Genomic DNA, 24,112 nt, shown 5'->3' with positions numbered 1-24,112 from the left:
GTAGGGTGGAGAAAGTTAAAAAGTGACGCCCATTTTAGACATTGGTGAGGGTTGACAAACATGAATGAAGGGAATTGTTAGTGATGTGTGCAGTTAAACAGTTATTGGTGCAAGGTTATTAAAAAGTGGAAGTAAATAGTGGATTTATTGGGGAATTGGTAGAGGTAGGGTCAGAGAATGAAAGGTACGATAGTTGGTAACGGTGATAAGAGGAAGAAGTTATCACAGGTGGAAATCAGGGATACATAAATTGAGAGAAATTATAGGTTGGTAAATATTGGGAAAACAGATACACATGTTTGGTAATGAGAAGTGTGAAGGAGTTTGTCGAGGGTTGTGAGTGGAGGTCAGATTGGCAAACAATGACATAAAGTGTGAAATTTAGGTTTGTGTTCAAGAAGTTTCAAAATCATTGAGATTGAGTCCAACCGTGGAGGAATTGCGGTGTCAAAGGGTCAATGAAAAAAAGATGCATGGTGTTCATTGGTGCAAAATGGGCGCAGGAAGGGATGGTTATTAATCAAACGCCAAAAGAAGATCGTTAGGTCCGATTGATGCAATATTCATTCCAAACCAGATATTAATATTGCAAATAGAACATTTTAATTATTGAGGTTTGTGAAAAATATTAGTTAGGGCAGAATATGAGTTTATTGTTAATATTGTAAAAATCACACAGCAGGGAACACAGTAATCATATCAACAGAAATGCATCAAAATCGTTACGTTTTATAAAAAATTTAATAAATTGTTTTCAAGTGATTTTTTTTTTTTTTTTTGAGAAAATTTTAATGTTGAGACGAAGTGAAGTGAAATGTACGGAATAGTTTTTTTGAAGGTTCATGTAAATGACAATGAATTTTAGAGAAAAGAAAAGAAAAAAGAAAAAACCAAATTGAGCAATCTTCAGATTCTTTCAAAACAATAAAATATACAACCACAACTAAACAAAAATAGTATTAAATCTACCTCGATAACTATACTTGTGAAGTGTCCAACCATAATACTTTACTCTCTGGTGGTATATGGCTTTAAGGCCCCAACACACAGGCCTTGGTAACGAGACTGAAAACGAGAACATTACAAATGCATGCCCTCGATTGGTTGACTAAGCTTAGGCGTATTCTGCATGGAGCAATGCAACCAATAGAATGCGTTCTCTTTGCATCGTCATCGTTTTCGTTAGCGCTACAGTGTGACTCGGCCTTTAAACATGCAAAGCCCTAACAGTTTATAATCACACTGCAACAAAAGTACAAGCAAGATGTTTCTCAGTGAAGGTGTGCCATGATGACAGTAAGCACAAATCTGAAAAGGTGTTGCAACCTCAGGGCTGGTGTAGAATATGATGTACACCCAGTAGAAACGCTGAAGACAATTTCCATGCTCTCTATAGAGGCATACAAAACCTGGCTCTGGGCCTTTTCCACAACTTGACTTTGACTCTGGCTGTAGCTTTGACTTCATGTCTGTCAGCCATGTTTAATGACATCGTTAAGCCTGAAATCCATGTGTACATCATGCCTTGTGCGTAACATTATGGGAAAGCTCCCTTAGAGTTTCCGAGTTGAGCTGCAAAAACTCAGAAAGTCTACACCATTTTCAATAAGTGGGTGTGTGTTCATTGAATAGGAGACTTTGGAACGCTAGGTGGCAGCAGACTTACCAGGTAAATTTCCATTGTTTTCGTAGTTCTGAACATGTGCACAATACCGAGAACAATGGATTTTACCTGGTAAGTCTGCTGCCACCAAGCGTCCCTCAAGTCCTGTACTACTTGGGTCATTCTACTTTATGGATGAGCAGTTAATCTGCCTGGGGCAGGTCAGCAACAGCCCTACTGGTTTGTGTATGATCAATTTAAGTCGCCTTTTTGAAAAGGAGTTACATGGAGATAACAGGTGTGAGTTGCTAAAGGAAAAGGATGTTGCATTCTGACCTAATTCTTGAATTTCAATCTAAAACATGAAGATACATGCCAAGCAATGCACATAATTTTCATGGATAACACAGTCTGAAATACAAACACATGGAATTATGTGCGCTGCATGGCCTGTCCTTAAATTTTTACGAATTGTGCACTACGCATTACGCACAAATGACAGACACATGGATATCCGTCCCTATGTGTGTTTTGATACAAATTGCTTCAATTTGAGAGGGGAGGCTAAAAGCTAGAGCCAGTATGAAAGTCAAGGTAAGGAGAAGGGCCTTTAGCAATAAAGTAGGATGTTTCCATTTTTAGTAGCTACTTCATAAAAAATAATTCTGAAATAATGCAGAACCCTATGTAGTCACAAGCACGTGTGAGGAATAAAATGTACATGTACAGCCATACATTGTAAAACCTATCATGCACGCATCCAGTCATTTCTGAAACAAAATGCTAATGTGGCATACATGCTTACATAAAATGTAAACGGGGCAAAAATTTACAAACACATCAACAAAGTTAACATTCACAGCCAATCAATTGAAGATCCTACATGGCATGACGAAAGAAAGCATCTATCAATCCATTCAAATGCAAAAACACAGTATTCTAAGTAACTGTGTTGTTGGTATTCTGTGAGGGTTTGGGATTGTGCAGGTACTTTGAAGAGCATGGTTGACACCTGGTTGACATGCTATCCTGCTGGCTGCTCACTGCTTTATCTTAACACTGTTCCGCCATCAAAGTTGGTCGTCGAGTTATCCAGTGCTTTCCAGGGGACAATTTAGTATAGCTGCTAAGCACAGCAATTTTGCTTAATAGCACAAACAAGGTCAGCATGAGATAAAATATCATGAAGTGTATCGTGTTTATGGCTGATATTTTATCAGCAATTGACAAAACAAGAACATTTGGAAAGCAACGATTTCTGCTTAGCATCTCCTACGGGTATGATCTAATTTAAGAAAAACCTGTAAGCATAAATACTGCACCGAAAAACCTTGCTAAGTTAAAATAAATTACCAGCCTTAAAGTTAGAAATTTTTACAACTGTTACCCAACTTGTTTTGCCAAGTACACAAATTTACTTAGCAGCAGACCTGGAATCACCTGAAGGCTAAGGTCTCTAATAGTTTTACCTGAAATATTAGAAGCTGTAACCAATCAAGAGTTCAACATGTCAAGTCAAACACTTCACTTTTATCAGAAAATCAGATTTTCGCCATGTAGAGTATCAGTGGAAACTCCCATGATAAGCCAATATTTTTTCCTCAGACTATGAAGTCATTCATTAATTCTGCTCGTAAAAATCACCAAAATAACGTCAGTAGGATTTGAAACTTTGCATGGTGGAAATACGATAGGGGAAGGTTTGCGGGAACACCATGTAATGACTATTACTGTAAATGAGTTGGGATGGTTCTGAAAAGAACCATTGGTTTCAACTTGACGTTTCGATCAGTTTGGAAAAAAACTGGAGAAAATAACCTCCTGAACATCCACCACCGTCTTTCCTGTGAACAAGTGATTAATAATAACAGCATATATACACAAAGTGAAGTGAGAGAAGAATAGTATAAAAAGGAACGTACTTTGGTTTCTCCAGCGGGTCTGGTTCATCCCGAGCGTAGCCAGCTGGACTCTTCTCTGCTTCCTCCTCAGTAAATAACGTAATCTCTGCCTCTACTTTGCCCTGTGATGGTCAATGCAAAATATCATCCGAGGGTTTAAAAACAAATATTTTATGAGATATAGCCCAACTCACACAGCCGGACGAGAGACACTTCAAGGTGAAGGCTACACTTAAAGGAACACGTTGCCTTGGATCGGACGAGTTGGTCAAAACAAAAGCGTTTGTAACCGTTTTTTATAAAATGCATATGGTTGGAAAGATGTTTTAAAAGTAGAATACAATGATCCACACAAGTTTGCCTCGAAATTGCGTGGTTTTCCTTCTACTGTGCGAACTAACATGGTCGGCCATTTATGGGAGTCAAAATTTTGACCCCCATAAATGGCCGACGTGTTAGTCGACGAGGTACAAGGAAAACCACGCAGTTTCGAGGCATGTTTGTGTGGATCATTGTATTCTACTTTTACAACATCTTTCTACCCATATGCATTTTATAAAAAACGGTTACAAACGCTTTTCAAAGACCAACTCGACCGATCCAAGGCAACGTGTTCCTTTAACTGATTTGGGCTATTGACCCCAAACAAATGTCACCAGGGGCAGAGTGTGGGTTCAAGTCCTGGTCATGACACTTGTGTCCTTAAGCAAGACACATAACCATTACCACGTGAAGGATTCTCTTCATGGGCATTGCCAGGAACTGGTTGCCTGAATTGCCCTGCGGGACATTTCATTTCATCTTCAAGACATTTTCTTCCATTCCAATAGAGAATCAAATAAAAAAAGTAACAGTGTTAAGGAGCATTTAAGGGTTCCATATTCATTTTGGGTTTACCCACACGCCAATGTCTGTTAGCGCTGTATACTCAGTACTTACCTGAGTTCTGAAAAAAAAAAATCACAGGCATGTTACTCAGGTGGGATTCGTACCCCTGACCTTTGCAATTCTAGAGCAGTGTTCTTAAACTAGACTACCGAGGTTGCCCAGTGGCTAGAGGCAGTTCGAATCCTATGTTTAGGAACGGGTACATAAGAGTTCCATTAACAATAACACAGGGTAAACATGTAAAATGCGTTTAAAGCCTAAAAGCTGCCATACCGTTAGTTCTTCTTCTTCATGTTCACTCTTGGCTATGAATGGCCACCATCCCTTGATGCGTTTCATCTTGAAGATGTTGACCTGGGGTACACTGCCGTCTGTCTTCAAAAGATCTGGGGTGCACTTCTTGGCCGTCTTTGCACCCCGAGGGAACCGGTTTAGATTCATCGCTACTGAACCTAAAATGATAAAGAAAAAAAATAAGTGAGAAAAAACTGATAACTAACAAAAAGGACCTTCAGTATATGCAGAAAATAGTTGATGGCCTGATGTTCTCGACCCTACAGCGTCTTTTCGAAGGCTAAATTGTTTAAAAGGCTAAGAAGTTTACAATTCCCATATAAATCTAAATGCCAACATCTATTTGAAAGATACTTCTTCTTTTTTAATTGGTAAAATTAAATAACTTCAAACAAGAAACCAAAACAATTTGGAGCATAAACAAAATATGTGGGACTCAAAAACCTATACTGAAACCCAAAGCAGTCCAACTCCAGCAAACACCCTTAACCAGCCTAAAGGCCCGGTCCCACTGCAGCGATAACGAGAACGATAGCGATCACGACGCAAAGAGAACGCGTTCTATTGGTTGAATTGCTCCACGCAGAATACGCACACGCCCATTCAACCAATACAATGCGCTTCTTGGCGTTGTTGTCGTTATCGTTCTCGTTATCACTGCAGTGGGACCGGGCCTAAGCCAAGCTTATGCAGTTCCCACATTCACGCACCACTGAGCCGAGTTCATATGCAGCATCCAGGAGCAGAGTCCAGCATTCTCATGAAGACGATCGAAGGTCATATACCACCGGTTCTGTTTCAGAACCTACACTACCCAAAACGTGATATTCACAAGGTGTTACCCCAAACCTCTCTAAGTTACATGTATACTTCCACCATGCGAAACTTCAAATCCTACATACAGATAAATTATAACTAACAAGTCCTTTGCACACGCTGGACCATTCCTTCGGAATCTTTGCCATCACACGTTCGGGATAGTGGCACCATTATAACCATGGACACTTTTGAAGACAAATTTAAATTTCATTTGTTTCAAACAGCTTTTCAGTAGTTTGTTTCTTTCTTTTGTTTCCCATTGTTCCATCTTCCCCCTGTTGCTTTGTCTTTGTGTTCTTCTTTTCATGCGCTTTGAGCACCTGGTTAGGATGATATTGCACAGTACAAACTTTCCATATTATTATTACTATTAACAAAAACTACACAGTGGTTTTCGGCCAACACCATTATTCCTTTGTTATACAGTGAGTCTCCCTCAAGATCGGGTGGTTGCTGGAAACGCATTCCACTCGGTAGGTTTTCTTTTGTTTGAGTTGTCACGCGAAGGAAGCGTTGGGACGCGGTTGTTCCCGTGACATAATTTATCCATGCTCCCTAAATGGTAATTAACAAAGCGTGGCGAAACTAACCTAAGAAGTCATCAGCAGAGAAGTGGTCAGCATCCCAGACCTGTAAGGTGAGCCTTGGTGGGACCTTGTACTCCGTCTCATCCAGTGAGAAAGCAGATTCCTTCTTCTTAATCACCATCTTCTCTTCTGCCGACAGATACTCAAATGGGTAGATGAATCGCCAGTTGAAGTTACCCTCACCGGTCAGCGAGCGGTAGTGGACGTCAGTGGATTGACAGTCAGTTTGGTTTCCTACAAGCCATCTATACAAGGGTAATCAAGAGATACATGTAGTTTCACTTTAGTAAATAATAGAGATGGTTTCTTTTAAAGACCCTGGACACTGTTGGTAATTGTCAAAGACCAGTCTTCTCACTTAATGTATCTAAACATATGCATAAAATAACAAACCTGTGAAAATTTGAGCTCAATTGGTCGTCAAAGTTGCGAGATAGTAATGAAAGAAAAAACTCTTGTCACCTGAAGATATGTGCTTTCAGATGCTTGATTTCGAGACTTCAAAATTATAAACTTGAGGTCTTGAAATCAAATTCCCGGAAAATTACTTCTTTCTCGAAGACTACTCCACTTCAGAGGGAGCAGTTTCTCACAATGTTTCATACAACCAACCTCTCCCCATTACTCTGTACAAAGTGAGGTTTTATGCTAATAGATATATTGAGTAATTACCAATAGTGTCCACTGCCTTTAACAATGAGCTATAGACAAGCACAAAGCTACAGACCTTTCAAATTCGGGCTCCTGTGATTCATACCAAAGTCATGGACAGGGTTGTAGCTGGTGATTTTTATGGTGGGCGATAAATCCAAGTATACTAAGGGCTAGTGGATCAAAACAAACTATGCATCTCTAATCATTCGGCCATTATTACTGAAAAGCAAGCTTCAGACATGATGCCAGGTTTCCAAACTGTTTTGTTTTTTTCTGAGGCCATGCAATAAGTTGAAGACCTTTTGAAGGTGATCTTTCTCTGTGATATTTGACACTCCTTTTCATTTGTTGTGTCATAGATCCATGCAAAATGGAGTTCATTTTGAAATCTGTGCTGGGCAGCACAGTGTACTTTGCTCAGAGTGCTGACCAAAATTGTGAGTGCTGTGCAGGCATGCCCACCACCGTCGACCAGGGCTACAACAGTGGTCATGGATTGGGTAATAATATATGTAATTGGAGAACCCTGTTTAAGCTCACTCATGTCAGTGACAGAACTGTTTGACTTTCTTTCAAACACAGAATCATTTGTAGTCTTTAAACGAAAAAAAGAAAGAAAGAATGAATTGAATTGTTTCTTACCCTTTGACAAAGATGTCACTACTCTTCTCTCCAGTGAAGAAAGCGTCATCCTCAAGAACCACATCATCGGTGTTCCAGATGATGACTCGTAGCTCGTACTTCTTTGGTTTCCGTGGTGATATGTCAACAGGGGCTCCAGGTAGAGGCATGTCCATAGGGAACATATCAACCCACATCTCCAGTCGTCCCTGGTGATAAAAAAAGATGGAACTATAAACCACAAGGTTTAATCTGCCAGCGGTCTACAAACTGATTTATCATAGCCTTCTCTCCAATGTCAAATCTTTTTCCAACTTTGAGCTTCACTGGTCATTAAGCTTGACGTAAGTGCGGAATTCCCTGCTTCTGCAAGCGCCGATTCTTCGCTTACAGTAAGCAGAGCCATGAAATTGGGCCCAGTTCGCTTGTTTTGTAAGTTTAATTGGAGTTGATATTTACCTGTTCCAATCCTGGTTTGTCTGGATGATAGAGTGACCTGGTCTCAATGTGTTCTGGAACGAGACGGCAACCAATCTTCTCCACCTTTGAGAAGTTCCTCAGGGCCTCTAGAGCGGCATGCTCATCTGTTGGCTTCTTAACGCCTGAATTTTTCAAAAAATATGTACAAAATGTTTTCAGGGACTTTGACATTTTTTTTATAAGTTTGTGAATAAATGTATCCTTTGGAGTGGTGCAAAGATGCACAGACCACACCCAACAACTTGATTGTATACCAAACAATGTAACCAAATCAAAGTTGTCATGATGCTGAACATCCAAAGCCAATGAACTCAGTGAATGCTTTTCCATGTTATAGCAGAGCAAACTGCTATATAAAAAGTATCAGTTGCTACTCAGAAATCAGCATCGCTACTCAATATTTAGCATTCAGTGTGCACAAAACATCTAAATATTCTGCTATGCAAGATTTCTGGGCGAACTTGCTCCCTGGAACCCATTGTCAACAACAGGCATGGCATCTGACCACTGGAAAAAGTACATTATTTTATCAAGGGTAAGTGCTGACCTATAAGTACACATGGTGTAAGCTTTTATAGACTTGTCAGGCTATTTTACCACAATTTTATCAAATTATTCCAGGTGCAAAAATAAATCTGACACTTGACTAGGAAGCATATCATGTCTGCCTGCAACAATGCCAAAGTTTTGTGCTTTATGTTTTCTGTATGTGCTCAAAGAGTGAGTGGTATAGAACCATCACACTAGATACTATCAAGCAACAAATATCTTACATACAAAGAAAACACTCCATGTTTTAAGTAGATTTTCATCCAACAGAATAGTATTTTTTTTTAGCCTTTGAGAAAGACTCTGCTAGTGTCAAAACGTCAGGCCATATTAAATATGTTGTGCATTTATACCATAAGTCCTTGGGTTGGTAAGCAGTTTGCAACAGCTAATTCTATTTTCTCAACAGTCTAAATACATGTACATGAAATATTTGAAATACTTTTAAAAGAACAATGTAATGTACATACCAAAATATACAACATCACCAGCAGTAATAACCAAGGAAAGCATACACCATTGCTACCTACAAATATATTGACATAAGCTCTAGATCCTGTACACTGCCCACAAACATTTAACATTTAATTGCCAATCCTTCTAAGCACTGTTCAGTATCCATAATCGCAAACCATCATCAAGACCTTTTGTTGCAGACAAAGACATACATAAATACATACATGTAGCCCCATGACGACTAATCGATAAACATTCACAGCTTCATTCTGAAAGAGGATGCAAGAAATAATAGTGGAAGGAGTAAACCCAGTTCATACTTCCTGCGAATGCGATACAAATTTTGACGTCAATGTCCTTGTTTAGGGGGCTGAGAATGTTTCGCAGTTTAGCTTAAGTTAACTCTTCCAAATTCTTCGAATTTGTGATGTCAAAATTTGTATTATCTCATTCACATGAATTATGAACCGCCCTTAAGAGAGAAGAAGTGAGGGGCAAGAGACATGTGTTCATTCACTCTAAAGCTCATGGACAGCAATGGTAATATCAAAGACCGGGGCCTTATTTCATATAGCTGCTTAATATGCAGAAAATATTACTCGGCATATAAGCAGGATACAAGTCACAAATTGTACATGTGACATGGTAACCTTATTCTGGTAAGCATAATTTGGTTGTGCTTAGCTGCTTTTTGTGCTTAAAGGATTTGGGTACTTTTTGTAACACAAAACACAATGTCCACAGATATACATTAAACTTACACCGTTTAAAGATAATGATAGTACATGTAGAAAGCGTACCTTAAAATATTAGTTGCTGAGGTGCTGTAGTTTTTAAGAAATGAGTAAAACAATGTAATGTAAATGCGTTTTTACATGCTAAAATAATTTTTGTCTCATGATCACTGAGACGAAAATTATTTTTATGACATTGTTTTACTCATTTTCAAAAACCAAAGCACCTCAGCAAGTAATGTTTTCAGGAAAGCTTTCTACCATCATTATCTTCAAACTGTGTAAGTTTTAATGTAAATCTGTGGACATTGTGTTTTTTGTCCTACAAAAAGTACATTGTACATAGACCCTTTAAGCAGCTCTTTGGCCATATACAGGATATAACAATGTGAAAAATAAAGCTAAGTCGGTCATCAAACTCACAACAAAATGGTTCAAACCCCTCTACGTGTTTTCAGTTTTCAAAAATCTACTTTGGCTTCACCAGATTGTTATTACAACTCATTATCTCATTATCTCAGGACTGCACGTCAACAGCCACATCTGAGACAATTTGTGCAGTAAAAATATCAAGATCAAGATCAACCTTTGTTATTTTACTCATTTCTTTGGTGTTTCAGGTCAAACCAAATAAATAGAAGTTTTCCACAAGTTTGTTTTGTGAGAATCTGTGAACATTCTAAATCATACCAATGTTGAGCAAGGACTTTGTGAAACATTATGGCACTTTTTGTTTCCAGAAAAAGTATAGTTGAAAGAGAGATGGTGTAGAGAAGGTGAGTGAGACAGAGGATGATGGGAAATAAAAGGTGTGTACATACATGCACATTGTATGTATAAAAGGTATTCATTACAAGTGAGCATTTTTATTTTGAATGCGCATTTCTGACATTCATATAAACCTGGTACGTAGGTCTGCAGATGTACAGTGTTCAAAATGCTCCCATTTACTAATCTAAGACAGCAACACTGATCCGTCCATCAACCAGCACAGGGTTTACTAGCAGGGTTCTGTCACTAAGCTTTAGGGTAACTGTTCAACCTTAAAGGGACACGTTGCCATCGAATTGGACATTTTGGGCTTCAAAAAGCATTTGTAAAGAACTTAAAGGGACACGTTGCCTTGGATCGGTCGAGTTGGTCTTTGAAAAGCGTTTGTAACCGTTTTTTATAAAATGCATATGGGTAGAAAGATGTTGTAAAAGTAGAATACAATGATCCACACAAACATGCCTCGAAATTGCGTGGTTTTCCTTTTACCTCGTCGACTAACACGTCGGCCATTTATGGGGGTCAAATTTTGACTCCCATAAATGGCTGACTGTGTTAGTTCGCACAGTAGAAGAAAAACCACGCAATTTCGAGGCAAACCTGTGTGGATCATTGTATTCTACCTTTAAAACATCTTTCCAACCATATGCATTATATAAAAAACGGTTACAAACATGACAAACGCTTTTGTTTTGACCAACTCGTCCGTTCCAAGGCAACGTGTTCCTTTAACATGATTGGAAAGATGTTTTAAAAGTACACTATAGACCTTTCTATTCACGTACAGCTCAGGTTTTTGCCAACCAAGGTTGGAAAACCATGGAAAGCCATTTATGCAAAGCAAACACAGATAGCCACAGTTTGTAACAATGTTACACAAATATTCAAAAGCAGAGTGGAATTTGTTGGAAAACAAAACAACCTATCAGGGAAGTAGTTTTTGTATTGAAAGTTTGCAGAATAATGTTGAATTTGATCACAACATCTGTTAACATGATTGAATGTTTTGCTAACAGTCGGACGTCTATGCCAATCAACGGGGTTTGTTTACCAACAATAGAAAGGTCTAGAATGATTCACAAATACTCAAAACCTCAAAATTGTGTGGTTTTCCTTTTAGTTTGTGAACTAACACAGTCCATCATTTTGTACAACCAAATATGTTACTCCAAAAAATTTGAACTATAGGTCACAAAGTAAAAGGAAACCACACAATTTTTAGGGAGATTTGTGTAAATATACCTTTAAAACAACTTTCCAATAATCATTTCATAAAATCCACTTTTATTGCACAAAGCGCCGGATCTGAAGGCAATGTGTCACCCTTAAGAAGGCAAGGGTAACCAGGGAAGACCCAACAGAGCAATGACTTTGGAGTTTGGAACCCATACATTTCCATACTGACTGACTGCAATTTACCACAGCATTTTTACACTGAATTCACCACTAATCTATGTACGCATCAAACTACTAGGGTTCTTTCATTTGTACAAGTCAACACCATAGTATGTTTCCGAGGTAGAAGTTCTGGGACACATTTAGGACTTCTGGCAAAAGTGGGAGTTCGCTATTCCTAGATGTTTCAACGCTACATACAAAGTGTGGCCCATAGAACAAAAGAGGTCCACATAATGTAGGGACCTGAAACACTATGTGGACTTACACCCGTCCACACAGTGTTTTTGACAGTATTGACGAATAGGATTGTGCACAAAACAAGGAATGTCCACAGAGTTACTGCAAGACAGAGCTGTGTGACCTCACCAGGTGTATAATTATTGTAGGTGTAGAATATACATGTATACAATCTTTGCAGAAAGGTTATAACGAACCTAGTTCTTTCATGCAACTGCAGTACCCAAGAACTGTTTTGAGTCAGGGTACAAGACTGTGGAGCGCGTTTCCAATGATAAACTTTGGCCATATAGTCCTATAGTAACAGCAGACTGAAACCACTATGAGCCTAATTTCATGGCACTACTGAATTACCACAAAATTATGCACTTAAGGCAAGGTTTCAATCTACAAGTATGAGCAGTAGGCCTAAGTACAGAATTCAAACGCTAAGCAATGCCATGAAATCGAGCCCAGTTCAGTTTGCATTGTTCTGGTAGTTCTGAGCATGCCAGAATAAAAGTCGCTGTCCCAAGTCAATATGGCTCATAAGGCCGGTGTTCATATCCTGTTTCCTTGACATTAAACGACTGAAAATATTTCCATTCCCCTGTACAGAATGCGAGTCAGGATACTCCCCAGCTCTCGCCGGGACCCATTTGTACTCAGCAATTATGATAAAGTGCTCTTGCTCAAAGACCCAAGTGTCGCGACTGACCATGGTCAGGATTAGAATCCAAACTCTGCAAACTACAGAACTTGAGTCACGGCCCTAGACCACTCAGCCACAACTGAGCATGCCAGAACAGTTGAACAGTTTTTCAGAACAACGAAAGCCGGTTCATACTTCCTGAAAATGCGAGTGCAAAGCAAATTTTGCCATCACATGGGTGTTTTCGATTTTTTTTTTAGCAGGAATTGAACACAGTGAAACTGTTGCGAATTATTAGCTACAAATTTGTGACATCAAAATTTTATCGCATTCGCATTTGCAGGAAGTATGAACCAGTCTTTAGTCTGCTGCCACCAAGTATCCCCGTAAGTCTCCACTTTATTGAGTGTGTGGGTCATGGTGAGTTGTAGCTTGTAATGGTGCAGGGGTGGATTTCACAAAGGTAGTCCTAACTTAGGACTAGTCCTAGGCAATGCTAAGAGATAGGACCAGTCCTAAGTTAGGATGAGTTACTGGTCCTAACTTAGGACCGGTCCCATCTCTTAGCATTGCCTCTGAGGACTAGTCCTAAGTTAGGATGAGTTACTGGTCCTAACTTAGGACCGGTCCCATCTCTTAGCATTGCCTAGGACTAGTCCTAAGTTAGGATGAGTTAATGGTCCTAACTTAGGACCGGTCCTATCTCTTAGCATTGCCTAGGACCAGTCCCAAGTTAGGATGAGTTACTGGTCCTAACTTAGGACCGGTCCTATCTCTTAGCATTGCCTAGGACTAGTCCTAAGTTAGGATGAGTTACTGGTCCTAACTTAGGACCGGTCCTATCTCTTAGCATTGCCTAGGACTAGTCCTAAGTTAGGATGAGTTAATGGTCCTAACTTAGGACCGGTCCTATCTCTTAGCATTGTTAGGACTAGTCCTAAGTTAGGACTACCTTTGTGAAATCGACCCCAGATCTCTGTAGCGTGGTGTAGTGTGGTGTGTGTGTGCTATAGTTTCACTTGCACATGGTATGTATACAATGCTGTAGACTACTACCGTGTTGCTAGCAACCTGGTATACATCACATGGGTCTTATCCATACACCCCAGTATGCTTCATTGTTACTTACCATCCGACCACAATGAGGATTTGACCATTCTGGTCCCATCACAGGCACCCAAGGCATCTGGTGTATCCATGTGAAATAAAAGTATCTAATGACGCAATTGTAGCACGATGTGATGGGGTACAGACAAGGGGCAATGTCACATGATGCCCCAGAGGGTTCTACAAAACCCATGTACCCCCGTCACATAGCATGCAGGCAACAAGTGTTTTTAATACCATAATTGTTATACATTTCCTCTTCTTTGGAGGCAATCTTATTGTCATCTTCCAGCATTACTAGTACACCATTGGCACAGTTAAAAACAGACGAACAGTGGCAAACCAACTATAAACAACAACATTGGCGGTCATTGACAGAGATATTGCTTCACTGTTCCTTGCCAGGGCACACTATGTTGTGTTTGTATAATAACAATTTATTGAACTCATTATTGCGCTCTCTCCAGGACCAGCCTGTTCGAGAGCGCATAACAATTTAACACAATACAGGAACAAAACATAAATCAGATTCTAAATACCAGCATTATTATAGTCTTGAACACCGAAATGTTTCTTATATTGTACAAGGCATGAGCACAAACCAACCATGCCACACAAGTCTTGGGATTTACTGGTAGATGGGATTTCCGAAGGGTCATATTAGCCAGTAAGGTGCTCAGACACCTTTTGGACAGCTGACTTTGTTTTCACTCATTTAAATACACAGGGGTGAGAGTCATTACTAACGAAAAAGTCTGAAACTTGGATACAAATTCAACGGTATGTTGAAATGAAGCCATTTCTACTGTTTGGTAACCACTGGGGTTACAAATTCCAAGGAGCTTTTGGAAACAGTATCGAAAGCACTAGAGAAGTAGACAAATGAGCAGGATTTCTGTATTTGTTGGAAAAAATATTGTCTGATTTTCTTCACCAGGCCGACATAAAAAGTCTGAATTCAGCCAAAAGTCTGAACAATCTCATCCCTGAGTACAAAAGTACTTTTTCTGCTAAGCAAAAAATAAGCAGAATATCAGTCACAAAATGGCTAGTAGTCTTATTTTGGTAAGCATCATTTTGTTATGGTTAGCTACTTTTTGTGTTTATAAGCAGCTCTTTGAAATTCGTCAGGAACATTTGAAGTGGCTTGTACCGTTTATGTTTGCCAAAGACTACATTTATTCCAGGCTTTCATTTAGAGAGATATTATGCTTTCAATTAATTTTTACCTGTCAAAATTGCGAAACAACATTATAGATTCCCCCCAAAAAATCAAAAATTGGTTTTGTGACAATTTTAGATTGAACTTCTCATGATTGGTTTTCAAAATTAATAAAATTACAGTATAAAAATTTAATTATAACGAGTGTCAACAACTTATTGAAGCAAATCCATGCAGCACACATACAAACACTGAACATTGGACGGCAAAAAAAAAAAGCGGGGGGTAAATTTATACGCAGTAGATTGTATCAACAACAAAAAGAGTAATGCCATTCAATACTATACAAATAGCTCCAGACAACTGAGGGCTTGGACCAAGCAAACCATGCATTAGTGCAAAAAAAAACAAAAAAAACAACAAAAACAAAAACAACAACAACAACAACAATAACAACAATAGCAACATAAACTCATGCAGCTTCCCATGAAACTCGTCATGGTGTAACTTTCACATCAGAAACACTCAACAGGGTCTCTAGAATTGCAGAAGGCAGAGCAAAATATTCACCACTCACAAGATCCTGCCAAGATGCAAGCAAGCAGCGGTCGATTTCACACAAAACTCTTCCTATAACTTAAGACTAATCTTAGGACTTAGGATGAGTCCCAACCCTGCACTGTAGCATGCAGACCTTAAGATTAATCCTAAGTTAGGAAGAGTTACTCGTCCTAACTTGTGATAAGATGAGTCCTAACTCTTTGTGAAATCGACCCCAGGAACATCAAGCCTATCTCATCAACCTCATTTTATACACATATGCCAGTATCATGGACTAAGCCCGCAAATGGGACCATGCCAGCATATGCACTGTAAGCCAGCAAGAGCTACATTTGTACCATGCCAGCATTCATTCTTAGGAGTACATCAATTGCCATGGGTGCTGAGAGTCATTTGCAGGGGAGGGGGGGTGGGGTGGGGTGGAATGGCCTTGAGATGCCGAGAGAGATAAACCAATGTTCCAATTATACAATATCAGCATGTATATCAATTCTGTGGAGGTGACTCCCCCCCCCCTCCTGATTCCATTACTTAAAAAGCCTTTGTTTTACTTTAATCAAACTTCTAAATTGTTTTGTCTTTTTCTTTAGCTATTTGCGAAGTACATTACTTTGAATCTATGTCCTGTCTAAGTTTAACTTGGGCAAGGCTTGGTGGCATCACTGAAGAAGCTTTTGTTTTTGCTTTTATCCAACTTCAAAATTGTTTTGTCTTTTTCTTTAGCTATTTGCGATGTACATTACTTTGAGTCTACGACCTGTCTAAGTTTAACTTAAAGCATGCTTGGTGGCATCACTGAAGAAGCCTTTGTTTTACTTTAATCAAACTTCTAAATTGTTTCGTCTTTTTCTTTAGCTTTTTGCGAGGTACATTACTTTGAGTCTACATCCTGTCTAAGTTAAACTTGAACCAAGGCTTGGTGGCATCACTGAAGAAGCCTTTGCTTTGCTTGTTTTGCCTTTATTTAATTTCTAAATTGGTTCTTTACTGCAGCCATTTGCAAGGTACGTAACATTGAGTCTAAGTTGAACTTGAAGCTACTCTCGTTGGTAATGAATGAATGCTTATGAAAGGTGAATGAAATGTTCTTGGTGTCACATAATGAGGAGTAAACCATCCACCACATATCTAAGCCTTCATCACTCAACAGAGAATTTCCAAGGCGGCGTCTCAAAACTTATAGGAACCATTGCCTTGGATCGGTAGAGTTGGTCTCGAGAAGCGTTTGTAACCATTTGTTATAAAATGCATATATGGGTAGAAAGATTTTGTAACAGTGGAATATAGTGATCCACACAAATTTGCCTCGAAATTGCGTGGTTTTTCTTTTACCTCGTCGACTAACACGATTGGCCATTTATGGGAGTCAAAAATCTGACTCCCATAAATGGTCGACCGTATTTGTTTGCAAAGTAAAAGGAAAACCTCGCAAGTTCGAGGCAAATTTGAGTGGATCATTATATTCTACTTTTAAAATATCTTTCCAAGCATATGCATATCATAACAAACGGTTACAAACGTTTGTTATATACCAGCTCGTCCGATCCAAGGCAACGTGTTCCTTTAATTTGAGTCTATTTGCAGCCAGGCAGTATTTCTCGCCCAGTGGGAGTATTTCTGGCTGGAACCACTATTTTGGGCAATCTTACTTGTGTACACTATAGGCTGCTTGACCAAACAACCAGTACAATTTCTTCCATGATATCACTAGCCAAATGGTACTAGACTGTGTAAGTCTTGCGCGTATTCAAACATCGGGACCCGTTAAAGTGCGCAAGTTTGTTTCCTTCACACGTTAAAGGGATGTACATGGGACAAAAATGGTCCCAAAAAAATATGTTTGAATACGAGCAAGACTTTCATGGCTATGGTCAAAGGCTTTGGCAGTTTTGACCCCTGTGACTATTTCCTGAACTGATACATTCCTAGAGACAATAGATTTTGGGGTTTTTTCTACAGAAGAATAACAAACAGACATAAAACAGCTTTAACTACTACCAGCTAGATATGACTTCTTACCTTTGCTATCTGAGGGTTTTGCAAGTTGTAAAAATTTAAACAAGACTTGATTAATTGACTCTGAATAATAAGCCGAGACATTGAATAACATTAACAACCCAACCCCAGGAAAGATGAATGTAAACTCATTTGGAAAATATCAAGAAAAGAGCATGTTGAAGCTTTCATTAAAAAAATGGCCACCTAAACAAAATGGCAGCAAATGTTTGTGAACTAAGGAAAGGTCTTTAATGTTGTACTGTTAAAGGCAGTGGACACTATTGGTAATTACTCAAAATAATTGTCAGCATAAAACCTTACTTGACAAGTAATGGGGATCTGTTGATAGTATAAAACATTAGGCGAAACGGCTCTATTTGAAGTAACATAGTTTTCGAGAAAGAAGTAATTTTCCAAGAATTTGATTTTGAGACCTCAGAATTAGATTTTGAGATCTCGAAATCAAGCATCTGGAAGCACACAACTTTGTGTGACAAGGGTGTTTTTTTACTGCCATTATTATCTCGCAACTTCAACGACCAATTGAGTTCAAATTTTCACAGGCTCGTTATTTTGTGCATATAAGTTGAGATGCACCAAGTGAGAAGACTGGGCTTTAACCAATTCCCAAAGGTGTCCAGTGTCTTTAAAGTTGTTACTGATAAACCTATAAAAACCACAAGCAAATAAAAAAGGAGAAGTGTTTCTTACCACTTTCATCTTCAATGAAGCATTCCGAGGTGGTGAATTCAGTCTTGCCAACCTGGACCTTCCCTTTGCTGTAGAAGGGACCTTCTAATTTGAACGCTCTACAAAGCTTGGTCAGGATTTGGCTGGGTTTCTCAGGGTCACGCCAGTTGTTGTAGCCATAGCTACAAATCAAAACAAAATTTTGTTTAAAAGGCAGTGGACACTATTGGTTATAACTCAAAATAATTATCAGCATAAAACCAGACTTGGTAGCGAGTAATGGGGAGAGGTTGATAGTATAAAACATTGTGAGAAACGGCCACCCTCTGAAGTGAAAAGTTTCCGAGAAAGAAGTAATTTTCCAAAAATTTGATTTCGAGAACTCAAGTTTAGAATTTGAGGTCTCGAAATCAAGCATCTGAAAGCACACAACTTCGTGTGACAAGGTCATTTTTCTTTCATAGTTGTCTCGCAACTCCGACAACAAATCAAGCTCAAATTTTCACAGGTTTGTTGTTTTGTGCATACATTGAGATACACCAAGTGAGGAGACTGGTCTCTGACAATTACCAATAGTGTCCAGTGTCTTTAAAAGTTATAGGCTTAAACGGTTAACCACAGAGTCAAATCACAAAACCGTTGTGAACGTTTGCTAGCTTACCTTCCTTAAAGTCTCCCATTGTTTCCTGCACTTATTTTGTTGAGGAAACACAAAATACTAACACCAAAATATCTTTTAGATAAACAGTTAAGTTCAAATCAGCGCTGTCAACCTATTGCGACCACCCTGTAAAACTTTAAGCAAACAACACCACTACCTGTACACGTCACAACCATACACAGAATGCGCGAAGATTGCAGTATGGTTTCATCTCGTTTGCACTGACGGCAGTCTAGTGTTATCATTGTACCGTAGGCAGTGTGTGTACACGTAGCATGCAATACAAAAACTACGCTAAGCACTTTTTATTATTAATCTCGTCCTGTTGCTGCAGGTTACTGTTCTAGATAGAAACATGGCAAATTTGATTGATTTTGTGAGGAGTTTACTTGGACTAGATGAAAGGAAACTACAGTATGTCACAGGCACATCACATCCTGCATAGGGCAAAGGTGAAGTGTACATCAGCGCCCGAGACGTGCGACATTTGCTAGTTTTGAATAGTAAACGAACCTTTCCGCCGCGGAATACAAGTCCACGTGGGAATGCGCGGCAGAATTACACGAACCAGTCAAGCCCCATTCATACTTCCTGCGAATGCGAATGCGATACGAATGGTGACGTCACAAATTCGCAGCGAAAAATTCGCAGCGAAAAATTCGCAGCAAATCAACGTTGCTCAACTCACTTGCGCATATCGCTGCGAAAGGAGGATTGTGACGTCAAATTCACTTCACATTCGCATGAAGTATGAACCGGGCTTCAAGGTCGCGGAAGAAAACGTCCAATGGAAAAAGGCTTAAGAGAGAGAAGTATAACTTACATAGCATATTCCTTGCTGATTCCACAGGTTGGTCTGTGCCTACTATGGTAGCGATTCTCCAGGTCAATAGTGGTCTCTCCAATCAGGTCATCAGAGCCTATTAAATCCCAGTCATAAACCTGGACATTCAGCTTGGACTCTAGTGGGAATGTAGCCTCAAACTCAAAACACCTGGTAATTAAGATCACAAAATAAAAGAAAAATTCACAGTGAGTTAACTGGACATATTTTGTAACTACTCAAAAAAGTTGTTAGCATAAAAACTTTGGTAATGAGCAATGGAGAGCTGTTGAGTATAAAACATTGTGAGAAACTGCTCCCTCTGATGAAGTAATGTAGTTTTTGAAGAATTTGTCAAGAATTTTATTTCAAGACCTCAGCATTAGATTTTAAGGTCCCGAAATCAAGCATCTGAAAGCACACAACTTTGTGTGACAATTTTTTTTTGTCTTCCATTATTATCTCACAACTTCAACGACCAATTGAGTTCAAATTTTCACAAGTTTGTTATTTTGTGCATATTATGAGATACACCAAGTGAGAATACTGGGGTCGATTTCACAAAGAGTTAAGACTAGTCCTAACTTAGGACTAGTCCTAGGAGATATACAAATTGCATGGATAGTCGTAAGTTAGGACGAGTAACTGGTCGTAACTCGAGATAAGACTAGTCCTTACTCTTTGTGAAATCCACCCCTGGTCTTTAACAATTACCAAAGGTGTCCAGTGCCGTTAAAGCACTTTGGGGAACTATCATCAGTTTCACTTTTTTTCCTATTTACAAGCACTATTTTGTTGTCGTTAGTCACTAGATTTAATGATTATACCAAGGTTTTATATCAAGCATTCCGAACTTACTTTCCAAAGACTGGGTTGAGATTCTTGGAGATGTAGTTTTCTTTGTCGCTGGCTTTGTGCTTGCCAAGTTGAAGTTGAAGGTATGGATCAGCCTGGTCAAAATGAGAAGATTCACAAATAAGAGATTATACAGCATGCCCAACAACCAAAATAGTGTATGCATAAATACAGTTTTGCTATTCCTATTGGTGGAGAGCGTGTCACAAGGGGGTGTCTAAATGGTTGATATTGTTTATAACCCGCAGTTTAAGAACTCGTCGCTACCCTTTTATTCCCTTAGTTAAACATTTCAAGCGGCTTCATTGACCCATGATGCGTACACTACTTGATTAAACACAGGTGTACATGTACCTCATATTAAGGGAATAAAAGAGTGGTGGCAAGTTCTTGAACATTCGTTTAGAACCGGCAGGTTAGAAACTATGCGAAACAAGACCGAGCCGAAGGCAAGGTTCTTTATCACAAGGCCATGACCCTGCAAGGTTTTTAATGGCCAGTTAAGACCGAGTCACTACTCTTTTATTTCCACTTTTCTGGAAACTTCCAGTTCCTGTCATTGGTCATGTCCTTGGGCTCCATTTCGCAAAGGGTCTAACTGCATGGGATGCTGAACGATTGTACGTATGCCTGGGTACTAATAAAGTTTACACTTCATCGGTTAACCGGTGTGTACTGATTGTATTATGCGAAAATTAGTGTTTATATCGCACAATTAACGCAATCTTCTCTTGACCAATCAGAATGGATAAACTGTCCTAGGTATTTACGAATAAAGAATCAAAAAGCAACAAAATGCGCATGAGCCATCATTTTGAGAAAAACTCCATTAAAGAAGGAGGTTAAAATAACACATCCTTGATGTCTGGCGACTAACACCTGTTATCTCCATGTAATTCCTTTTCCAAACAGTGGACTAAGTGGACTTAATTGGAAATACATGAAACAGTAGGGTTGCTGCTGACTGCCCCAGGCAAATTAACTACTCATCCATTTAGGGCGCGTTCGATTAGCTTATTAGCTTCCCTGTGTGGACCCTGCGGTTCTCACTCGGGTGAGCCCCTGACAAGAGTTAATCGAACGATCACACTCGCCCTCTCGTGGTGACGTCATGCACCTGGGGCCAGCCCCCAAGTGACCCTGTCCACAAGCATAGCACTTGGGGCTGACTCTGGGTGAGCCCCAGGAATGCGTCAAAGCTATTCAAACGTACCGGGGGCAGACCGGGGTCGACCAAGGGAAGCTAATCGAACGCACCCTACATTTATGTCAAATGACCCAAGTAATTCAATGTAAAACACCCACTCAGGGAAAACGATACACTTTCCGAGTTTTTGTGATAAGACTTGGAAATTCTTTAATGGAACTTTCCCGTAATGTTTTCTGTTGATGAAAAATCCTACCTTGCCATTGACATCCGTTGGATGTAGATCCATGGCTTTAATGATGTAGATCCGAACCATGACGGCTTTAGGTTCACTGAACGGTAAACCCTGGAAGAAACCCATGTTAGAGTCAATCTTGACCCCGATGTTATCCCACTCACTGGGTAGAGGCCATTTGTACAACTTCAGTGCTCCCTGTACAACAATATATAAAATTGTAACAAGGTCAAATATGGTTTGTGGTTTATGGTTTATTTAAAAACATTCAAAAATTTGCGGTCCAATGCTGAAATGCATTCTGAATTTACAGTTTTAAAAGACATTCAAATCACACAAAATAATAGATAATCAAACATTTTTTACAAAAGGAGAAAATTTGCCCAATGCATAAAATATTTATCTTCCAGTACGCACTAATCCACCAATCAGAAGCTAGAACTACTAGGGGGATAAAAACATTATCTTCTCTACTACCACAGACATGACAGAGGTTTTTCAGAACTCTGGAGACTTCTTAGTTCTGAAAAGAACTGTCCTGCTTTTTAACTACTACCTGGGCCCAATTTCATAGAGCTGCTAAGCATAAACATTTGCTTAGCATGAAATTGCTTCCTTGATAAAAACAGGATTACCAACCAAATTTCCACGTAATTTTCAGGATAAGCAAACAACAGTTGAATACCAGTAACAAGCAATATGCAACAAATGGAAATTTGGTTGATATTCCTGTTTTTATCAAGAAAGAAATTTCATGCTAAGCAAATTTTTGTGCTTAGCAGTTCTATGAAATTGGGTCCTGGGCTGAAGGTAGGAATCGGCCTGGACTGCTACCTTTGCTTAGTTGATTGAGGAGACTTCTCAATATTAAGATACCAGACTAACCTTGAATTTGCCGACCATTCTACTCTCGCTATCATCATCGCCGGTGTTCTTTCCTCTGTAGAGTTCAAATGTATGAAGCCATTCCTTGAAGCCGTGGAAATCATTCACATTCTCCAACTCAGTCAAGAAGATCTAAATACAGTAAGGAATTTATAAATCGTTCAAAGATACCAGGTCCAATTTGTGGCTGATTTGACCAGAAAAGTTAAGATGTAAATTTTGAATTGCTATTTTTATAGATTTGAGAAAGTTATAACCTTTCAATTCAGGTACTACACAAACACTTTACCAATGACAAGTGGTAGTTAATTAAAAACTAAAAAATTATTTATTGTCGGAATCACAACATTATCACAAATAAATCAGCATTGTTCATGTACATTATGTTTTTCATGTTATATTAGTTTGCGCATTGTACTTCGCATATGTGAAAGTTTTTATAAGTTTTGTTTGTCTTTTTAAAATTCATTCAGAGGACAAAACAATGAATACTCCAATTCGACAGCAGGTTAATAAAACAACTACAACAAACTCAATAATTCATAACAATGGAATCGTTTGCAGTACCCGCTGTTAAAACATAGGATTCAAACTGCCTCTAGCCACCGGGCAATCTCGGTGGTCTAGTTGGTAAGTAAGACACTGCTCTAGAATTACAACGGTTGTGGGTTCTAATCCCACCCGAGTAATACGCCTGTGATTTTTTTTCCCAGACCTTGGATAAGTACCGAGTATACAGTGCTACACACATCGGTGTACATGTACGTATATGGGTAAAAACCAAAATGAATATTTTTTATCTATTAAATAAAAGTATTCTAACACATAAAGGCTCAGAATGATTTTTTATGAATTTAGAAACAATGTTGAGCTTCAGTAACTGAATTGTACAGCGTACAGGTAGTTCACGGCCGAATTAAAAGAATTTAGCTTAAAAATCTAACTTACCTCAAATGTTACTACATCGATTTCATCCTACCAGGTAAAGGAAAGAGAAAACAGAAATTAAGTGTGTGATTAAGCGCCATTAACTTGTACTTGGAAAAGCAACAAGAACAAATACCCTTGAGGGCTGCTAAATTTTGTTTTGGTAAAAACTGCTTCACTTTCCAATAATAAGTCATGACACTTGTGTCCTTCAGCAAGATCTTTTACTATTAAGCGCTTGAAAGAGCCACTGGAGCGCCATGTCAGCCCGGGCTAAGAAAGATTAAAGGAATGTTATTGGCCCAATAAGGTTTATCGCGATTCAGAAACGCACTGCATTGTGGGAAGGAATATGGGGCGGTTACTATGCAGTTTGTACGAATCGCGCACGCAACGCCTTTACCTTTGTGTGCGTTCAACAGCGCCCTCTATTGATAT

The 24,112-nt window shown here is 39.1% G+C and overlaps 1 protein-coding gene across 8 annotated transcripts in view; it reads right to left on the bottom strand.

Moving 5' to 3' along the window:
* Positions 1-24,112, bottom strand: part of LOC139952532 (otoferlin-like) — a 129,525-nt gene that overhangs the window by 17,587 nt on the left and 87,826 nt on the right. For all 8 annotated transcript variants that reach the window (XM_071951693.1, XM_071951695.1, XM_071951691.1 and 5 more), the window contains 11 exons: positions 23,696-23,722; positions 22,748-22,879; positions 21,884-22,060; positions 20,484-20,575; positions 19,626-19,796; positions 18,163-18,323; positions 7,827-7,969; positions 7,389-7,576; positions 6,096-6,337; positions 4,666-4,844; positions 3,526-3,626 (listed from right to left, as the gene is read on the bottom strand). In XM_071951693.1, the coding sequence (XP_071807794.1) occupies positions 3,526-3,626; positions 4,666-4,844; positions 6,096-6,337; positions 7,389-7,576; positions 7,827-7,969; positions 18,163-18,323; positions 19,626-19,796; positions 20,484-20,575; positions 21,884-22,060; positions 22,748-22,879; positions 23,696-23,722 (1,613 nt within the window). The remainder of the gene's footprint in view (positions 1-3,525; positions 3,627-4,665; positions 4,845-6,095; positions 6,338-7,388; positions 7,577-7,826; positions 7,970-18,162; positions 18,324-19,625; positions 19,797-20,483; positions 20,576-21,883; positions 22,061-22,747; positions 22,880-23,695; positions 23,723-24,112) is intronic.

This window comes from Asterias amurensis, chromosome 20, assembly GCF_032118995.1.
Source record: "Asterias amurensis chromosome 20, ASM3211899v1".
NCBI classification, from domain to species: Eukaryota; Metazoa; Echinodermata; class Asteroidea; order Forcipulatida; family Asteriidae; genus Asterias; species Asterias amurensis.
The sequence above is the reverse complement of the archived record's forward strand: the minus strand, read 5'-3'. Positions and strand labels throughout refer to the sequence as shown.